The sequence below is a fragment of the Maniola hyperantus genome, chromosome 28 (genome assembly GCF_902806685.2).
Source record: "Maniola hyperantus chromosome 28, iAphHyp1.2, whole genome shotgun sequence".
NCBI lineage: Eukaryota > Metazoa > Arthropoda > Insecta > Lepidoptera > Nymphalidae > Maniola > Maniola hyperantus.
This window is the reverse complement of record NC_048563.1, coordinates 169,606-188,901: the sequence shown is the minus strand read 5'-3', so window position 1 is coordinate 188,901 and position 19,296 is coordinate 169,606. Positions and strand designations below refer to the sequence as shown.

The following is a 19,296-nucleotide window of genomic DNA, read 5'->3' as shown; positions in this document are numbered from 1 at the left end:
ATTATAGAGAAGAGAAGATAATGCACACAACTTCTATCTCGCCAAACTGCAAAGCTGCACATCTCATGGATCACCTAATAATTAGTATTTTTGAGTGTTGAAGTAAGATAACTATATCAAGTGGGGTATCATATGAAAAGGCTTCACCTGTGGATTCTGAAACAGATTTTTATTTATTTTTATGCATCATAGTTTTTGAATTATCGTGCAAAATGTCGAAGAAATACGACTGTAGTACGGAACCCTTGTTGAGCGAGTCTGACTCGCACTTGGCCGGTTTTTTTTATACCAGGTTATCACAAGGATTTATACTATAAAATATCATTCTTTTGTATGTGTGTATGTGTCAATTAACTGCGCAATCCCCAAAAGCGGAGATCACGCGATGTGCACCAAAAGGCGAAGTTTGAGAATAAATGAGATACCTCATGTCATGTCGCAACATTTCGATAATGTACCATTGTGCGTGGTACGTTCAAAATTACGCATCATGTTGTACCACAAATTTTTCTAATAAACCGGCCAAGTGCGAGTCGGATTTGCGCACCGAGCTCTTTGATTTTCCGGGATAAAAATTAGCCAATGTCACTCTCCAGGTCTTAAACTATACCCATGGAAAAATCACATCAATCTGTTGCTCCGTTGCGACGTGATTGAAGGACAAACAAACACATGGGTATGGGCACTGATAGAATTGGGTATTTGACTACATCAAAAATGAATTATTTCTCAGTAATCTATATATATAAAAGGAAAGGGTGACTAACTGACTGACTGACTGACTGATCTATCAACGCACAGCTCAAACTACTGGACGGATCTGGCTGCATTTTGGCATGCAGATAGCTATTATGACGTAGGCATCCGCTAAGAAAGGATTTTTGAAAATTCAACCCCTTAGGGGGTGAAATAGGGGTTTGAAATTTGTGTAGTACACGCGGACAAAGTCGCGAGCATAAGCTAGTTATTAAATAGAGGTGTTCCAAAATACGTAAAATCCATATTCTTTGTGAAATAACCATTTTAAATTATCTATTAAACTAAAAAAGTATGTCATTACGATGTGACGTCACATTCCAGTATTTCATAGAATATCGCATACTAAGTGCGAGTTTTGACGTTTGATAAAAAGTTACTCACTGATTTGACTAGTTGTCAAATACCGTATTATGCGCAACAGACGGCAACGTTTACGTGCGGAAACCTGCCCAGAGTGAAAAAGAAGATGGGTACTGATTCAGGATCAAACCGAGAGTCCCCTCACTCTAGTTCACTCTGGTGTTGTTCACTGAGCAGCTCGTAGCTACAGTGTACAGGAGGCTACGGGAATAGAACCTGCGACCTCCAAGCTAGAGAGCGGGCGCGCCACGCCGTTGCGCTGCGGTAGTCACAAGCCTATATATAGCGAGACGCTTGTTCATCTCGACAGTGAGTGAATCCTCCGCACACCACAATGGTGAGTGCACTCCATATTACCTAATTGTGAAATCGATTCCATATATCGATTATTTTCGTGCCCTCCATATTACCTAATTGTGAAATCGATTCCATATATCGATTATTTTCGTGCCTTCCATATTACCTAATTGTGAAATCGATTCCAAATATCGATTATTTTCGTGCCCTCCATATTACCTAATTGTGAAATCGATTCCATATATCGATTATTTTCGTGCCCTCCATATTAACTTATTGTGAAATACGATTCCATATATCGATTATTTTTGTGCCCAATATCAGTACCCTTATTATAAATGCGAAAGTGTGTTTGTTTGTTGGTTTGTCCTTCAATCACGTCGCAACGGTGCAACGGATTGACGTGATTTTTACATGGGTATAGATAAGGACCTGGAGAGTGACATAGGCTACTTTTTATCCCGGAAAATTGAGGAGTTCCCACAGGATTTTCAAAAACCTAAATCCACGCGGACGAAGTCGCGGGTATCATCTAGTTAGTAATAAAATGAAGTGATATTTTGTAAAGTTTGGAGCTAGAATTCATTATGGAAGAGAATAATTTAAAAAAATCATAATTTTTATTTATTTTTACCACGAACGTCACGCTGCTGTACGGAAGGTGAATAATGACGTCACGATGTACGGAAGGTGAATAATGACGTCACGATCCGTAAACGACAAGTTTTTTTCAATTTTTTAACATAAAAATAAAAATAGAGTAACTGAGAACATAATTATTTGTTCATGAACACAATATCAATTTCTTTTTCTATGGTAACCACAAATTCACGGTTTTCGGATTTATTCCTTTACGGAACTTAAACCGATTTTGACGAAATTACGAAAAAACCTAGTTATAAAAATTTTCATATAGGCTACCTTATATGTAAGAAAATCAAAGAATCCTACGGATTTTTAAAAACCTGAATCCACGCGGACGAAGCCGCATGTGAACAAAATGTGAAATGAACTAGTACGAGCCCTCTTCTGCGCTCGACCTTCGACCCGTAGCCACAGACAGACGAACAGTTAAACGTAATTACAGGTATTAAGACGAACCTAACTAGTCGTCCGTCAATATTACAACATCACAGTGATTGGTACAGAATGTAGGCTGACGCGTCTTAAGGTGACGCAGGACGCTCGACCGAAGTTGGCAGCGCACGTGGGTAACATGTTTGCTTTTCACTTGACATTGTATGAGAAAGCTGAGAGGCACGATGATTTTCACCGAAATCAAGCGCGCGAAAGGGGTTTAGGAAAAGTATTTTTGAGAAAAAACTACTGAATTTATGTTTGCAAAGTAAAGTTATTTCAACTAATGAATAAATAAACTATGTCTAATGATAATTTTTTTTAGAATTTTCATATACCTAATCTTATTTATTTACGCCCAAAGTTGTCATAAATTTAGTGTTAAAATAGGGATCTTTTGAGGCTCGTAACTTTTAAATGAATATTTTTTTCAATGTTTTATGTATCAATGAACCTAGATAAAGACGAGATAAATCGATATAATTCTTATTTTTGTGCGTACAATATCGAATATTGTTGTATTTTCCCTCCTACGTTTGTATGAAGAAAGCACTGAAGTGAGTCCCCTTAAACAAACAAACAAAATGTTACAAGTTTTCATTCGCAATGCTTGTGGAATTCTTTGAAGTTCACTGCCATCTTTTTAAATATATAAAAGGAAAAGTTGACTGACTGACTGATCTATCAACGCACAGCTCAAACTACTGGACGGACCGGGCTGAAATTTGGCATACAGATAGCTATTATGACGTAGACATCCGCTAAGAAAGGATTTTCAAAAATATGGCCTCTAAGAAGGTAAAATAGGGGTTAGAAATTTGTGTAGTCCACGCGGACACGAAGTCGCGAGCATGATAATTTTGATTTTACGATATATGCAAAGTGAATTTTTAAATTGAAAATTTTAAGAGACCAGAAATTCATATAGTACTTTTAACCAAATGTTCAAAATTATTCCTCGGATCTGTATCATACAATCCATAGGTCACTGGTTCATATCCGGCTCGAAGGACCATAATATGTCAACGCGATAGGATTGAGTTTTGCTCGTTTCCACTGGAGAGTGTGATTTTAAATAAAAGACGCGTGCACTCTCTTTGAAACTTTAATTGTCACTGGGATGATGCAATAATGCAATGAAAAGTTGCACCATATATATATTACTCTTTTACAACGTCGTATTATATTTAGATACATACACAGTATAATAGTGTCCCAACCCGCGTCGCTTATATGTTGTACCACACTGGTCGAGAGCGAGTTTAAATGTCAGAGGTAGTATTTGACCTTTGCATTCTTGTGGCGTCGCTTCATGTTATAATCAAAGGGTATTCTGTTTACTGAGCGGTGCCACATTGCTTACTAAGTGTGGGAACCAACTCTCTGACAAGCACGTGCAGACCTACACGTCCGCATACAGCTCAAATACATAACCCTCCTTTGAGCTTCGCCGCAGTCGAGTAAGAAAATCGCCCAAGTGCGAATCAGGCTCGCGCAACGAGGGTCCGTACTACAGTCGTTTTTTTTTTAATATTTTGCATGATAATTCAAAAACTATGATGCATAAAAATAAATAAAAATCTGTTTTAGAATGCACAGGTGAAGCCCTTTCATATGATACCCCACTTGACTTCGAAAATTGAAAATACTAATTATTAGTATTTACAATTTTTGTTTTTTGTGTGATTTCCCCTAATGCCAGCTACAAGACCTACCTACCTGCCAAATTTCATGATTCTAGATCAACGGGAAGTACCCTGTAGGTTTCTTGACAAACAGACAGGCAGACAGACAGACAACAAAGTGATCCTATAAGGGTTCCGTACCTCAAAAGGAAAAACGGGTCGAGTCGTCTTTCTAGTAGGACAACCATGTGTCATTTATACCACAGCTTACGACAGATAGCGAACTTCTATCTCGTACAATATTTGCACACTATTCACTTAGTCGAATGTTAAGGGCTCTTTTTATTGTATACTTGTATCTTTTTTGTACCAACGTTCTTGCAAATAAATGATTATTTATTTATTTTACTCCAAAGACCACCACCTAACAGCCAGACACCCCCGATCGCCAAGCTTAGGCAGTTGCTTAGCATAAAAGTCGGGCCACGCTCGTTCCCTACCCTCATTCCGCACATTGTCTTGATTAGTCAAGTTAGAGAAGTTTATTCTTTCGTAGATTACTGTTACATTTCTGGACTAGGTATAATTTTATTCCCTTCTGCTTCATGTGCGTTTTAATTTTATGAGCCTCAATAGCTCAACAGGTAAAGGAGTGGACTGAAAACCGAAAGGTCGACGGTTCAAACCCCGTCCGTTGCACTATTGTCGTACCTACTCCTAGCACAAGCTTTACGCTTAGTTGGAGGGGAAAGAGGAATATTAGTCATTTAACATGGCTAATATTCTTTAAAAAAAAAAAAAATTAATAAAGGTACTCAGTAGAAAGTTTTCTAAATTTCTCCTCACCAATTGCTAAGTTTAATTGTTGATTCCCAGAAACTAGTACTCGTCGTCCTCCTAGTGGCCTACGCGTCCGCCGACGTGTCCCACATCGTGGGCAAGACGGGCGAGGCCAACGCCCAGATCCTCACCCAGGAGCTGGACACGGGGCTGGAGGGGCAGTACCGCTGGACCTACGAGACCGAGAACGGCATCTCTGCGAGCGAGCAGGGCGCACCAAAGATTGTGCCTGGAGTGAGTACCAATAGGCCAATAAATAAAGCCCTTTTTTTTTGGTCAACCTCGCAGTAAATTTCCGATCATTTTTTTTATTTTTTTAGGTTAAAGGTCGCTTACTGACCATAAAATCACAAAATGCTGACAGATCCAGGTGGAGCTTCGATCGCAATCTTGAAGGAAAGTTTTTGGCCGATATCTCGAAAATTATCCACTTTAGGGCAAGAGTTATGCAGACCATTATTGTAGAGAATAAAATTTTGCATCTTTTGTTTCCTGTAAACTTTTTTGTAAAACTTACCGTGTACGATTTATGGCCGATTTAATGATTCGGTTTTTAAAAGTTATAAATTAGAAAATTAGAAATAGAAACGATACACGCACACCATCTATCGGAGCTGAGTGAGGGCGGTGGTTTTCTCGGTTGAGAATTGAGATGCATGGAAAGCCGAACTTATCAGTATTTATTTGTGATCTTTTTGTCTTCATGTTTTGTTCTTTGTTGTGTTTTTTTTGTTTTTTTCTGTACGTTTGTTTGGTGTTGTTGTGTTTTGTGTAATTGTGTGCGCTATGGTCCCAAAAAAAAGATTATTATTATTAAAGTACAACATTACAACCCGGCGAAGTCATAGGAATGTTATGAGGTACTCTACCCTAACAACTTTTAGCTAACAGGTCTGTAACAAGGTATTGTAGAGCAAGTGGGGTGACAAGTATAATGCTGATTGACCCTCTGTTGCAGGCCGAGAACCCGGCGGAGGTGGTGCAGGGCTCCGCGCGCTGGACGGCCCCGGGCGGGGAGCTCGTGCAGCTGGAGTACACCGCAGACGAGAACGGCTACAATGCTAGGGTGAGACTGAGATTGCTGTCAAACGTCCGGCTATATTGAACCATTCACTTTTGTATGTAAATTGTAATTTGAAAACTCTTTTATTCTTTTCCAGGGTTCCCACATCCCCACCTCTCCCCCCATCCCGGACGCCATCGTCCGCGCCCTGGAGTACATCCGAGCCAACCCACCAAAGGAAATTAACTAAAACTAAACACTACACTAAACTAAGATACCCCCTATAAAATGGTAGTCTGTATAACTTATACTATTGTACACAAAACTCTAATTCCTGAAAGGAAAAAATCACTTTCTGAGTGAAAAAAAAGATTCTTCAAATGAAAATGACCTGCTCGTTTGCTCACAAAAAAAATTAAACCCGAGCAGTTTGACAATTTAGTCGAATTTTAGTTTTTTGTACAATTTGTATTTTTATTGTTAAATACGTTAATCTTAGTCAAATGAACAGAAAATAGGTCCCCAAAACTACTGTATGCCATGAAACTAACTAAACTAAATACAAATAATGGTAAAGCCACAATAGCTCAACGGTCAAAGTAGCGGACTGAAATCGGAAAGGTCGGTGGTTCAAACCCCACCCGTTGCAATATCGTCGTGGCTACTCCTACCACAAGCTTTATGCTTAGTTGAAGGGGAAAGGGGAATATTAGTCATTATTAACATGGCTAATAGTCTTTAAAAATAATGATTATTTAGTTATCCTCAATTTAGTTTAGTTAGCTTTGCTCTACAACATAATTTAGTTAAATTTAATACCAAGTCAATAGTTTTGTACCTTTTCTTTTTATAATTTTTAGAGTTAAGGAAATAAAACATTTTTAAGATCTGTGAATTGATTTCTATGAAATCAATCGGCCATATTTTGTGTGATTATGTGATACTTAAATAAAAAATACAATATAAATGGAATATTTTTTGTTTGTTTTTGTTGTTTTAAGCATGACACCAGTGCCGTCTTTTGGTTGTAAACACTTTGCCCATCGATCGATTCATCATCCCCCCTACCGTCGACGTTGGACAATAAAATCGAACGCGCCGTGCGTAGCGAGGCATTATACGTCTAGCTCTTACCAGAGGCGGTTCTCAGTAGACACGGGGTGTCGTACTGTAGGATTTACAATTGTTGTAATCTAATGAGGTTCCTGTTTGTTGGAATAGTTGAGGTTAAATGGTTGGTCTGGGAGTCACTATAAGGGGTGACGTGGAGGCGACCTAGGTAGGGATAGGGAAAAACATATTATTTTGTAATTTAAGTGTGTAATTCTGTGGAGGGTTCTGTGAGAATTAAAATAAAATGCCCATCGGGGAGGAAACCCCGACCGCCACGTCGACATGTCGCGTGCAGTAACAACGCCTTACGTGCTAGACTCACCCTGATCGCGCAGCACGGTGACGGCCTCCAGCACGCGCTTGGTGTAGATGCACGGCTCGTAGTTGTCCATCTCCTGCGTCACCACCGAGCACACCCTGCACACACAATACTGTGTCCATCACAGAGGTCATTTATTGCAAAATAACTTTTAACACATATCAAAAATTGCGGACCGGCAGGATTCGAGCCTACGTCTTCTGGGTTTGCGCCTGACGGCTTGACCGCTAGGCCACGGTTCGCTGGCAGTAGCCAGTGACGAAATTTATGATAGTCACCTGGAGGCTCTCCCGCGAATGGCGCCGGCGGTCCTCTCCAACGAGTCCGGGTCTCCCTCCTGCAGCGCCACCACGCACTTGTTCACGTCCTCCAGGATGTGGTTCTCTGTATATACATAACGTAATTTTTATTCACGCATTTACATCACACGTATATATAAAAGGAAAAACTGACTGACTGATATATCAACGCACAGCTCAAACCACTAAAATAGATGAAAATTTGAAATTTGTGAAGTCCAAGCGGACGAAGTCGCGGGAATAAGCTAGTTCCGCACGCACACTCACGCACACATGCACACGCAATTACATGTACCTATACACTCATGGCCGCGTCTTGGACACTCACCACTGACAGCGAGGAAGTCGTCGATGGTGGTGATGTCGTCGACGGCGTCGGTGAGCAGCCTCACGGCGGCCTCCCAAGCACGAGCGAACGCGGACGCGTTCTCCTGCGCCACGCGCGAGCGGCTGCGCGCCGCCAGCACGCGCGCCGCGTTGATCACCTGCCCAATTCAACAACACTTTTTCAAAATAATTTTTAAATATGTCGGCAGTGCCGTGTTTAAACAGATTGCTCATTGAACATTACGTCATCGCCCCACCGTTGTTGTGAGACTATAAAATCGAACGGGCTGTGCTGATGATAATGAACCGTGGCTCTTGCCGAGGGCATTTCTCAGTAGGCACTGTGTCTGTCGTCCTGTAGGTTTTACAATCATTGTTGTTGTTGTTATTACCTGTGTGTTTTCTGTTGTTTGAGGTTAAAGTACTAGGTTGTGGTGTGCTAGGTTAGCTGGTTGGTCTGGGACCGGTATGGGGATGGTGGAGCCGGTTTAGGTAGGGTTAGTTAGGGGTTATCAGTCTCATAGGAGACGTTGATGTCATGACTCATAGTTAGTGGGGGTTGCTATAGTTATTGTTGAGGGTAGTTTGTGTTGTCTCTCGTAGTGCGAGAATATTGTTAGTGCACCCACGTAGGCTCGGCAAATCTAAAAGGTTGTGATCCTGACTCATTTGATTAATCATCATCATATTTTGAAGGCGGCGCCCGTCGGGGTCGTCGGGGTCGTCGGGGTCGTCGGGGTCGTCGGGGTCGGGGGCGGATCCCGGGCACGCACCTCTAACTTTTCAGAGTTATGTGCGTTTCAATGAATTAAATATCACTTGCTTTAACGGTGAAGGAAAACATCGTGAGGAAACCTGCATGCCTGAGAGTTCTCCATAATGTTCTCAAAGGTGTGGTGAAGTCTACCAATCAGCATTTTTTTATTTTATTCGGATACAAGTTAGCCCTTGACTACAATCTCACCTGGTGGTAAGTGACGATGCAGTCTAAGATGATAGCGGGCTAACCTGGAAGGGGTATGGCAGTTTTTATTAAACCCATACCCCTTTGGTTTGTACACGGTATCGTATAGGAACGCTAAATCGCTCGGCGGCAGGGCTTTGCCGGTAGGGTGGTAACTAGCCACGGCCGAAGCCTCCCACCAGACCAAATGGTTGGTATGGTTAGCGTGGTAGACTAATGCCAAACCCCTTCTCACTGTGAGAGGAGCCCTGTGCTCTGTAGTGAGCCGGGGGTTGTTCATATGCATGTGCATGGCTAGCGACCTGCGGACACAGCGCCTCGATCTGTCCGGCCGCGTGGCGCACCATCTTGACGCCGTCCTCGTTGTTGGACATGGAACACACCAGGTTGGCCACCTGCAACACAAACGTTACTGATTCTGAGAACACACTATTCACATCCTCTTCTTACTAATATAATATGAAAAGGACAAACACGGCCGTGTTCCCTTTAGATTACAACATGGGAGCACACTTACATTTTACACTATTCACATCCTCTTCTTACTAATATAATATGAAAAGGACAAACACGGCAGTGTTCGGCGGTGTTCCCACTAGATTACAACATGGGGTTATTCAAGGGGCGGACCAACAAATTCCTGAAAGGCCGGCAACGCATCGGCGGTTCCTCATGGGCGGCGGTAATCACTTAACATCAGGTGACCCGCCTGCTCATTTGCTCGCTATCTCTATTTAAAAAAAAGGACACATTTTGACAGTTTTCAATTTAATTTAGAGCTGACAAACCTCGTGACTTTAGCAGCCATTCGCGAGCCTGTTGTTGCGCTAAATGTAGCGTGCACTAAAATTTACAATCTTTAAATGTATTATAATAATTCATGTTCTGTCCTTTTTTAGCAAACATTAAAAAGAAGAAGACGCAGATACTCTAAATTTAGATTAGAGAAAGACAACAGGATCGGTGCCATTGGCTTGCTGAGTGGCTTCCGCCTTCAACATACTAGCTTGTGCTCGCGACTTCGGCCGCGTGGACTACACAAATTTTAGCGAATGTGTACGTCATAATAGCTGCATGCCCAGCCCCAACCGTCTAGTAGTTTTTTTTTGAGTTTGAGCTGTGCGTTGACAGATCAGTCAGTCAGTCAGAAGGTAGACAAGAAGTATGTCTGCCGGTGTGCGTACATACCTCGACCAGCTTGTTGGCGTGTTCGGTGAACACTATTGCGTACTCCTCCACCTCTTTCTCGTTGCCGCTGCGGGCCGCCTCCAGCAGCACCAGCAGCGGCACGTTGGTCTCCAGGAAGCTACGACAGAACACCACGACTTTTAATATTCCCCTTTCTTGTGCTAGGAGTAGGTACGATAATAGTGCAACGGGTGGGATTTGAACCGGCGACCTTTCGGTTTTCAGTAATAGAATACAATAAAATAGAATGTTTTTTTATTCATGTAAACTTTTTACAAGTGTTTATGAATAGTCAGGTAGTTTTAATTTACCACTGGTTCGGAATGCCGTTCCTACCGTGAAGAACCAGCAAGAAACTCGGCGGTTGCTCTTTTTAATTTATCAATTTACAATGTCAATATACCGTACTATACAAGCCATTGCAGCCCCGTGCATTGCTGGAGCGAGTCAAATCCAAGCTTTTTTATCGTTTACATAGTCTGCGACTGTATAATATGCTTTTTTTAGGAGCATACTTTTAACACATTTTTTAAACTTGTGTAAAGGCAAGTCCAAAATTGCTTGTGGCATTTTATTATAAAATATTACACTCATTCCCACAAATGACTTTCGCACCTTCCAGAGGCGGAGCGCAGGAGTAGCTAGCTTATTTTTGTTTCTAGTTTGCCTATCATGGAGATCACTGATTTTTTTGTAACTGTGAATGTTTTGTCGTACAAAAATTATATTATTGTAAATATATTGGGAAGCTACTGTAAGAATACCTATTTCCTTAAATATCTCTCGTAGGGAATCCGCCCCTCTAACCGTTGAGCTATTGAGGCTGGCGAGTCAATGGCCACGTGACTAGCCGCCCGCGCCATCAGGCAGCCAATCAGCGCCGACCCACCCCCGAGCCTCATACAGGCAGTCCGTCTGCGGACACCACTCGCCACACACGTGCTGGGAGCTCACCTGTCGGACACGTGGTCCACCACGGCCTTCCGCAGTTGGCGACGCAGGTCCCTGGTCTTGCGGCACATCTGCTCCAGGGCACGCTCCAGCCCTTCCGACTGCTCCGAGCGACCGGCCTGGGGAACCAAATACACGGTGTTGAAATGAAAACATCTGACTGACGCTAGAGGTCAACGAACGTTGCGTAGATAGATGCCGCGTCCTAGTCAGGGCATTGTTATATTGTGTACACATACATACTATACATTGCGGGTTTGAAACTAACCAATACTATAGTATAATATAGGGCAAATTGTTTTAAATTGTAGAAAAAATAACACAAAAAAAAACCTCGATTTAGAGCCTCGATAGCTCAACGGTTCAAGGAGCGGACTGAAAACCGAAAGGTCGCCGGTTCAAATCTCACCCGTTTCACTATCGTCTTACCTACTCTCCCAAGCTTTACGCCTAATTGGAGAGGAAAGGGTATTAGTCAGCGATTTAACTTGGCTAACATTCTTTTAAAGAAAAAAAAGCTGTATTTTTTAAAAGTTATTCACAGCGACACTCACATTGGTCATATACTCGTGCAGCAGATCCTGCAGCGCTTGTCGCACCGCGTTGCACTCCGCCACGATGCGCTCGCGACGCTCGTCCCTGCGGCACAAGTCAACTCATCTCAACTTACCTTACTAATTTTTTTATAATTTTTATGATAGTGTTTTTACCTACATACATACCTACCTACGTACATAGGCATGAGTGACAGAGACAATGCTCTACAAAGTCAAAATGTCATTCTAAAGGCCGATGAACATTATTTTCTGCCGCGTACTGTATGAAGCGATATGCTCCTCGTTTCCAATTCGAACCGCTAGGATTTGGAGCACCCTTCAATTCAATTCTCTTTATTGCGAATTTGGGTTAGTTTACAGATCTTAAAGGTATTATTAGTGTACGTCTAAATTCTACCTTGCGGCATGCAATGATACATTAATTTAAATTATGTACATTAAAATTACATTAAAAATACATACACATCATACCTTCCAGCATCAGTTTTCCCCTCCAATTATAATATTGGTGCCTTCACGTCAAGAGTGAATAGGCATCTTCTAGACAAGCGCGCTCCATCTAAGCTGCATCATCCAGCCCGAGATGCTTGCGCTTGGCTGCAATCAGACCAGCAGGGCTCGATGGAAACTAGTCGTGCCAACGTCGACTAAACACGTGAGTACAGCCGGGACAGATTTTATTTAGAATAGAAATCACTCACGGTAGTTTAAACGCTAACTAAAAAAGATCCTAGAAGGGTTGGTTCCTTTTTCCCATTTGAGGTACGGAACCCTAAGAAGTATCTCTTCAGGGTCGGGAGGGTAGTATATGTTACACTAAGTACCTGGTGCAAGAGCTGTCAGCCATCAGCGCCGCGCCGGAGATGATGGACTCCAGCCTCTCCTCCAGCGACGGCCGCGTGCGGAGCTCGGAGTAAGCTAATGGCTCCATCACCATGCGCTCCTGGAAACAATTTTTTTTTAAATATTTGTGGCGGTTGCCACAGATGCAACTAGATGGCGCTAGTCAATCGATAACATTTCATGACGTAGTCCCGAACAAATGTACCACTGACACTACTCGCACTAACGGAGTTTTCTGCAATCTGGACTATATATAGAAGTTTCGAGACACAACCGTCGGCCCAGCTGGCGCCACCGAGCACAACCAACCGCCCCGGCAGCGTATTTACGTTTGCAATAGGAGGCAGTATAGCCTAGAAACTTGCACGAGGTTGTTACTCTAATCCCTCTCCAAATTCGTGTTCAATTGAAGGCACGCGTAATATATTGAATTCTTCGCTACCAGGATTCTACTTTAGAATCCTTGCATCCTTCGCCCTGAACTCAAAATAACGCCCTCGAGGAACAAAATATCACTTTACCCCTTGTAACAAATAACTATTGCTACATGTACACATCGTCGGTCTTAAACTCGGCTTTTTTTTAAATAGATATAGCGAGCAAACGAGCAGGCGGTTCACCTGATGTTAAGTGATTACCGCCGCCCATGAACATTTGCAGCACCAGAGGAACCGCCGATGCGTTGCCGGCCTTTTAGGAATTTGTTGGTCCGCCCCTTGAATAACCCCATGTTGTAATCTTGTGGGAACACCGCCGATGGGAGTTGGTTCCACAGTTTGCAAATGTGTGGAAAGAAGGATCTGGCACAGCGGACGGTCGAAGTGCACCAGACACCCAGGTGGTGAGGGTGAAATTCCTTACGGTGGAGTGCGGTGCGGTTGTAGAAAAAAGAGCAGTGGAATGAGCTTGCCGGGATGTTATCGAACATTATCTAAACTCTTTGTTTTTTGTTTTTAGAGTTCCGTACCTGAAAAGGAAAAACTGAACCCTTAATGGATCACTTTGTTGTCTGTCTGTCTGTCAAGAAACCTAAAGGGTACTTCCCGTTGATCTAGAATCATGAAATTTGGCAGGTAGGTAGGTCTTATAGCTGACATTTGGGTAAAGATCTGAAAACCGTGAATTTGTGGTTACATCACACACAAAAAAATTAAATTGTGGTCATGAACTAATAATTAGTATTTTCAATTTTCAAAGTAAGATAACTATATCAAGTGGGGTATCATATGAAAGGTCTTCACCTGTACATTCTAAAACAGATTTTTATTTATTTTTATGTATCATAGTTTTTGAATTATCGTGCAAAATGTCGAAAAAATACGACTGTAGTACGGAACCCTCTTTGCGCGAGCCTGACTCGCACTTGGCCGGTTTTTTTATTCATCATAGGCGCACTCTTGACCACGATCACACCTAATGGGAAGTGATGATGTGGCTTAAGATGGGACGCGTTTGCCTAGAAGGTGCCTATTCACTCTGGTTTTAAAGATACCCGGATTATAATTGGCAGGAAACACTGAGCTAAAGGCTAAAGAGGCTGGCTAAAGAGGCTGGCGGGAAGTGGCTGGATGAGGAAGGCTGAAGACCGGGTGTGGTGGCGCTCTTTAGGGAAGGCCTATGTCCAACAGTGGACGTCCACAGGCTGATGATGATGATGATGATGATGACTGATCTCGGAAGAGTATTGCATGTAAGGAATGATGAGGCAAAGCGTTTCGTGCGCGTACAAATAACACAAGAACAGACTCACATCGAAGTCGTCGAGTGCCTGCGCCAGCTCGCCCGGCCCTTCCACCGGCACGCGGTTGTTGCCTGCAAACAAACAAACAAACATACTACATTCTATTCCACTCCTTGCAACAGCACCAGTCTTACCAACTTAGCACATGTTGTTTAAACTGACGTTAAACTCGTGTGCTGTAAGCTAAATAGGTTGAACGCCTTGTAAGTCAGGCCTAAAGTGTTTGTCATAAGATAGTACATATTGATTTGTTAAGTTGGTACGATCGTTTAGCGGTTTACCCTTTGTTGATTTCAAACAAGCATCAAAAACAACTCTTACATTGTTATTAGGCCTTTTTTAAAATTCAATTAATGATATAGAAAAAAGTTTTTCTTTTTGAAAATTTACCTTTTGCCAGCGTTTTGTAGATTTTGGTATTTTATTTTCAATAATAATCCTTTTTAGGGGTTTTTTTTAAGTATATCCTGTATTTTTTATTCTTTGTCATAGTATCAATACTTATAATAAAACTGTAACAGGTCAAATTCTGTACATTGAAGATATTTTGAAAATTTCTTTCGAGGGCACTCTATAATCGATACTGAACTCAAAACTGTAATTAAGCCATAAAGATATCTAAATTAAATTAAATCCCCATGTCTCGTCCCATATTCCTTTTTTTAGGTACCTCAAAACGAAAAAAGGAACCCTTATAGGATCACTTTGGTGTCTATCTGTCCGTCCATCGTGTCTGTCAAGAAAACCTATAGGGTACTTCCCGTTGACCTAGAATCATGAAATTTGGTAGGTAGATAGGTCTTATAGCATAAGTAAAGGAATAAATCCGAAAACCGTAAAGTCGTTACATCACAAAAAAAAATGTGTTCATAAACAAATAATTAGTATTCAATTCAAAAAATTCAATTTTCAAAGTATGATAACTATACCAAGTGTGACCAGTATGCCAACTATAACAAGGGTATCATATGAATGGGCTTTACATTCTCAAACAGTTTTTTTTATTTTTATGCTTAATAGTTTCTGATTTAACGTGCAAAATGTCGAATAAATACGACTGTAGTACGGAACCGTCGGTGCGCGAGTCTGACTCGCACTTGGCCGGTTTATTCATCTTTTTTGTCTGCCACTCCGCAGTTAGTGAGTCTAGTGGATTATGGTCTGAGCCCTCCTCATTCTGAGAGGAGGGGCATACACAGTAGTGGTGTGGTGATGAGTCAAGATGATGGATGGAGGATGTTACCTGAAGGTGGTAGGGGTCGTCCCTGGGCGACGGCAGAGATGGTGTCGACGGCGGAGCACACGGCGCGCAGCACAAAGTCGCGGTTGGCTTTAGCCGCAGCCAGCTCTGGGTGACGGACGTATACCTGACGACAAATCATAATAATTAGTCAGTTTTTAACTCTTTAACGTTTAGAGCATTTTCAAAGTTTGTTTAGAGCATTTTCCAGGTTGGTTTCATTGGATTTCAAGGATCGTCTAGAGTATTTTCGAGGTTCGTTTCCTGCATGTTCATAGTTGGTTTAGAGCATTTTCAATGTTGGTTTCGTGTATTTCCATGGTTGGCTTAGAATATTTTATGAAGTTGGCGTAGAGTATTTTCAAAGTTGGTTTAGAACATTTTCAAAGTTTCGATTATTTTCGAGGTTTAGTGCATTGCCTCGGCAAAGTCACCATGATTTCTAAGTATGACTGACAACCATAACTGCATCAGGGAAGCCTCACCTTCGAAGCCGTCAGCAGCATGGTGGAATGCTTCTTCAGCACAGCCCTGGCCGCAGCCAGCTCGTCCTTCATCCGCGGCTCCTTCAGCTCCAGCTGCCGCCTGGCCGCTTGCGCCGCGAGCTCGTTGGCAGATCTGCCGAACTGGCGCGCCGACTCCAGCAGTTCCGACTGTGACGATGCTGACTTCAGCTTGTCCAGGTCATTTTCCACCTGGTGACATTTGCAATCAATAACTTAGCTTTTATAATGAATAAACACAATATAAAGAACAGCATCGTGAGGAAACGTGCAAGCCCGAAAGTACTCCACAAGGAGTACTTTCGGGCTTGCATGTTTTCAAAGGTGAGTGACGACTGCCAGTGGGTAAATCCAAACCCTTGTAAGAGGAGAACCGTGCTCAATAGTGGGCCGGCGATCATGATGATGATGATGATAGTAATATTGAAGCAAATAACTCACAGTACGTAGGTTAGACAGCAGCAGATGCACGTCCACCATGTCCGCCAGGATCAGCAGACGAGTGACGGCGGACAGCAGACCGCGCGCCGCGCGCACCATGCTGGAGCGCACCGTGGAGGCGCAGGGCTCCTCCGAGAACTCCCGCGCCGCCAGGCTCATTGCTGCTCCTGTGGAGTTTGAACATGCAATATTGAAGAACTCATGGTCATTGGGAAGATCGAAGGAAAGGATGTAGCCTGAGACGTTGGTCAGACTAAACTTCTAAATTTCTGGTCTGGTCTGATGGGAGGCTTCGGCCGTGGCTAGTTACCTGCCGGCAAAGCCGTGACGCCAAGCGATTTAGTGTTCCAGTACGATGCCGTGTAGAAACCAAAGGGGCATGGACTTATTAAAAACTCCATACCTCCATACCCTTCCAGGTTAGTCTGCTTCCATCTTAGACTGCATCGTCACTTACCACAAGGCGAGATTGCAGTCAAGGACTAACTTGTATCTGAATGAAAAACAATAATAATAAAATGGTACCTAGTTTGAATAAGTTTTGTATTATAGGTTATACTCACCAGCCTTCCTGACCTCCTCCACAGCAGCCAGCATCTCCTGAGTGATCTCCGGGTTCTCATACGCAATGGTCTGCCCCCTCTCTATGAAGATCTCCGTGGCGCGCTCCACTGTCGCCACCAGGGCGCTGGCACGCTTGGACTTTCCCGCTGTCACAAAAACATCTGTTGAATGAAGCTCTCAGGCATACAAGTTTCCTCACGATGTTTTCCTTCACCATTAAAACAAGTGATATTTTTTTAATTTAATTGCTTAAAATGCACAAAACTCTGAAAAAATATAGGTGCATGCCAGGGATCAAATATCACCACTTGTGTGGCATCCCATTGGCACCCTCCTAGTACAGAACCCAAAAATACTTGGGATTTGACTTTGAAAAATGCTTAATTGGAAATGAAAGAATTTTGAGTGAATGCAAAGTGCTCACATCTCGGGCGTGGCAGGACAACGCCATTTGAGATCCCCAGCCTCAATCCACAAAGCCTCAATAGCTCAACGGGTAAAGGAGTGGACTGACAACCGAAAGGTCGACGGCGGTCAAACCCCGCCCGATGCACTATTGTCGTACCTACTCCTAGCACAAGCCTGACGCTTAGTTGAAGAGGAAAGGGGAATATTAGTCATTTAACATGGCTAATATTCTTTTATAAAAAAAAGCCCTCAGCAACCTGGGCGGTCTACTCAGCTTCTGGAGCGAGCTAGGATGGCTGGAGTGAAGCCTTCAATGGGGAGAGAGAAAGAAAGTAAGAAGTGCTCACGCCTCTTCTTCTTAGCAGACTTGTCCTTGCTGTTGACGAGGGTGGTGACCTGCAGCACCAGCGGCTCCAGCGTCCGCTCCACAGACATGGTGCGGATCTCCAGGTTTTTGGGGTCCCACTTCAGCGCCAGCTGGCCTGTCGCGCCGTACGGGTCCGTTAGAGTGGCCATGCTCGATGGAATCCTGGAAACGGCGAATGCTAGTGCTTAAGAAGCATAGAAGGAATTAGCTTTGCATTCAGCTGATTAGTAGTTAAGAACAGTACTGCATCATTAGTTTAATAGTTAGCAAACAGCTGGTCCATTCTGGAGAAGGATGGCACAGGACCGGAAGCACTGGCGAGACCAACTCTCACCACCGCTTCAGGTCCTTTGGCGCGACGCACTCACAGTTAAGAGACTTTTTGTCGACAGATGCAAACAACTGTATAACTAAAATTTTGTACCCTCTGAAATAAAGGCTATATTTTTTAAGCATGTTAAACTTCTGAAGACAAGCAAGCTCAATGTCACTCAGCAGGCGATGGAGAGAGGTTACTTAAGGTTTTTCTGATCAATTCACAATGAGATCTGTAGGAGAACTAGAGTAACCGACATAGCTCACCGGGTTGCAAAGACTAAGTGGCAATGGGCAGGGCAAATAGAGTACTGAATTGTGGTAGAGTAGTAGGGTGAGTTTACTTTATTATGTATGGTATGTAAGTGATCAATTTTTAACTTAAGGTCCTAAGGACCTAGTTTCTTGCTAGCATTCATGGGAGGCCTAGTTTCATAGAGTATAAGACGTGAAGTTTACAAAGTATTGCAGGAAATATCACATAAAACTATGGATGAATGATTAGGTGCAGCATTGTTATAATGTGCCGTACTTTTGTGAAAGTTCCAACTACTAACATTGTATGACTCACTCCTATCTGAAGTTTTGGGTTTAATCATGATTCTTTTAGCGAAAAAGATTGTAACTCACCGTTATTTGAATTAAATATGCAAGTTACTATAAAAAAAACTCTCTTAGTTATACTAAAACAAGAAATTCTTTGCAATAAACAAAACTAAAACTAGGTACTAATAATAAAACACGACTAATTAAAAGACGTCGCAATACAACGAAATTTCTTTGAAACATGTGTACTTCTTATATTAGCCGGGTAACATATTGACATTTATTTGTACACTCCATTTACCTTGGATTTGTAGATATTTTGAAGAGAACACGCTAAATAACACACTGCACTGCAAGAATTATAGAGTTAGACACAAAATTTCACACACGTAACTTGGAATTGGAACAAATAAACACGAAAAAAGCAGGAAAATACATAACACTTGATCACGAAGGTGTGTCAAAAACAGTAGTACTGTGTTGCCATGTTTTAAAAAATTTAGTTGAGAACTCACCTTGATTTTAACAAAACGAGAATGAACCGAAGGGGGACCTAAATTAAAGTTATAAAGCTAAGGGTTTATTTGGAATGTACACAAAACCTCTTTTAATTTGTGATTAATTTTAAAAGTGAAAACCAAATAAAAAT

The 19,296-nt window shown here is 42.3% G+C and overlaps 2 protein-coding genes across 6 annotated transcripts in view; one reads left to right on the top strand and one right to left on the bottom strand.

The window, feature by feature from the left end:
• alpha-Cat (catenin alpha) overlaps nucleotides 1–19,127 on the bottom strand; it is an 89,541-nt gene extending 70,414 nt beyond the window's left edge. For 3 of the 4 annotated variants that reach the window (XM_069508353.1, XM_069508351.1, XM_069508354.1), the window contains exons 1-15: nucleotides 18,949–19,127; nucleotides 17,767–17,948; nucleotides 17,011–17,157; nucleotides 16,448–16,614; nucleotides 15,989–16,198; nucleotides 15,507–15,630; nucleotides 14,273–14,334; nucleotides 12,504–12,622; nucleotides 11,677–11,761; nucleotides 11,126–11,241; nucleotides 10,172–10,289; nucleotides 9,286–9,378; nucleotides 8,021–8,177; nucleotides 7,672–7,777; nucleotides 7,397–7,491 (exon numbers count right to left, since the gene is read on the bottom strand). In XM_069508353.1, the coding sequence (XP_069364454.1) occupies nucleotides 7,397–7,491; nucleotides 7,672–7,777; nucleotides 8,021–8,177; nucleotides 9,286–9,378; nucleotides 10,172–10,289; nucleotides 11,126–11,241; nucleotides 11,677–11,761; nucleotides 12,504–12,622; nucleotides 14,273–14,334; nucleotides 15,507–15,630; nucleotides 15,989–16,198; nucleotides 16,448–16,614; nucleotides 17,011–17,157; nucleotides 17,767–17,935 (1,768 nt within the window). In that variant the 5' untranslated portion in view covers nucleotides 17,936–17,948; nucleotides 18,949–19,127. Of the gene's footprint in view, nucleotides 1–7,396; nucleotides 7,492–7,671; nucleotides 7,778–8,020; nucleotides 8,178–9,285; nucleotides 9,379–10,171; nucleotides 10,290–11,125; nucleotides 11,242–11,676; nucleotides 11,762–12,503; nucleotides 12,623–14,272; nucleotides 14,335–15,506; nucleotides 15,631–15,988; nucleotides 16,199–16,447; nucleotides 16,615–17,010; nucleotides 17,158–17,766; nucleotides 17,949–18,731; nucleotides 18,818–18,948 lie in introns of those variants that run through there. The other variant, XM_069508352.1, reaches the window with a different exon arrangement.
• LOC117995040 (larval cuticle protein LCP-17-like) lies at nucleotides 1,310–6,933 on the top strand. 2 transcript variants are annotated; one of them, XM_034983026.2, is made up of 4 exons: nucleotides 1,310–1,456; nucleotides 4,995–5,192; nucleotides 5,917–6,024; nucleotides 6,119–6,933. In XM_034983026.2, the coding sequence occupies exons 1-4, from the start codon at nucleotides 1,454–1,456 to the stop codon at nucleotides 6,209–6,211; spliced, it is 402 nt and encodes a 133-aa protein (XP_034838917.1). In that variant the 5' UTR covers nucleotides 1,310–1,453; the 3' UTR covers nucleotides 6,212–6,933. The 2 variants fall into 2 exon arrangements, with proteins under 2 accessions (XP_034838917.1, XP_069364554.1); XM_069508453.1 differs by lacking the exon at nucleotides 1,310–1,456 and adding an exon at nucleotides 3,745–3,768.
• Nucleotides 19,128–19,296: the final 169 nt, after the last annotated feature.

What these genes read in the sequence shown, in the direction of transcription:
- LOC117995040 (XM_069508453.1), top strand. An exon ending in CACCAAAGATTGTGCCTGGA is followed by an intron (nt 5,193 to 5,916) that starts GTGAGTACCAAT and finishes CCTCTGTTGCAG; the next exon opens with GCCGAGAACCCGGCGGAGGT. An exon ending in AGAACGGCTACAATGCTAGG is followed by an intron (nt 6,025 to 6,118) that starts GTGAGACTGAGA and finishes ATTCTTTTCCAG; the next exon opens with GGTTCCCACATCCCCACCTC.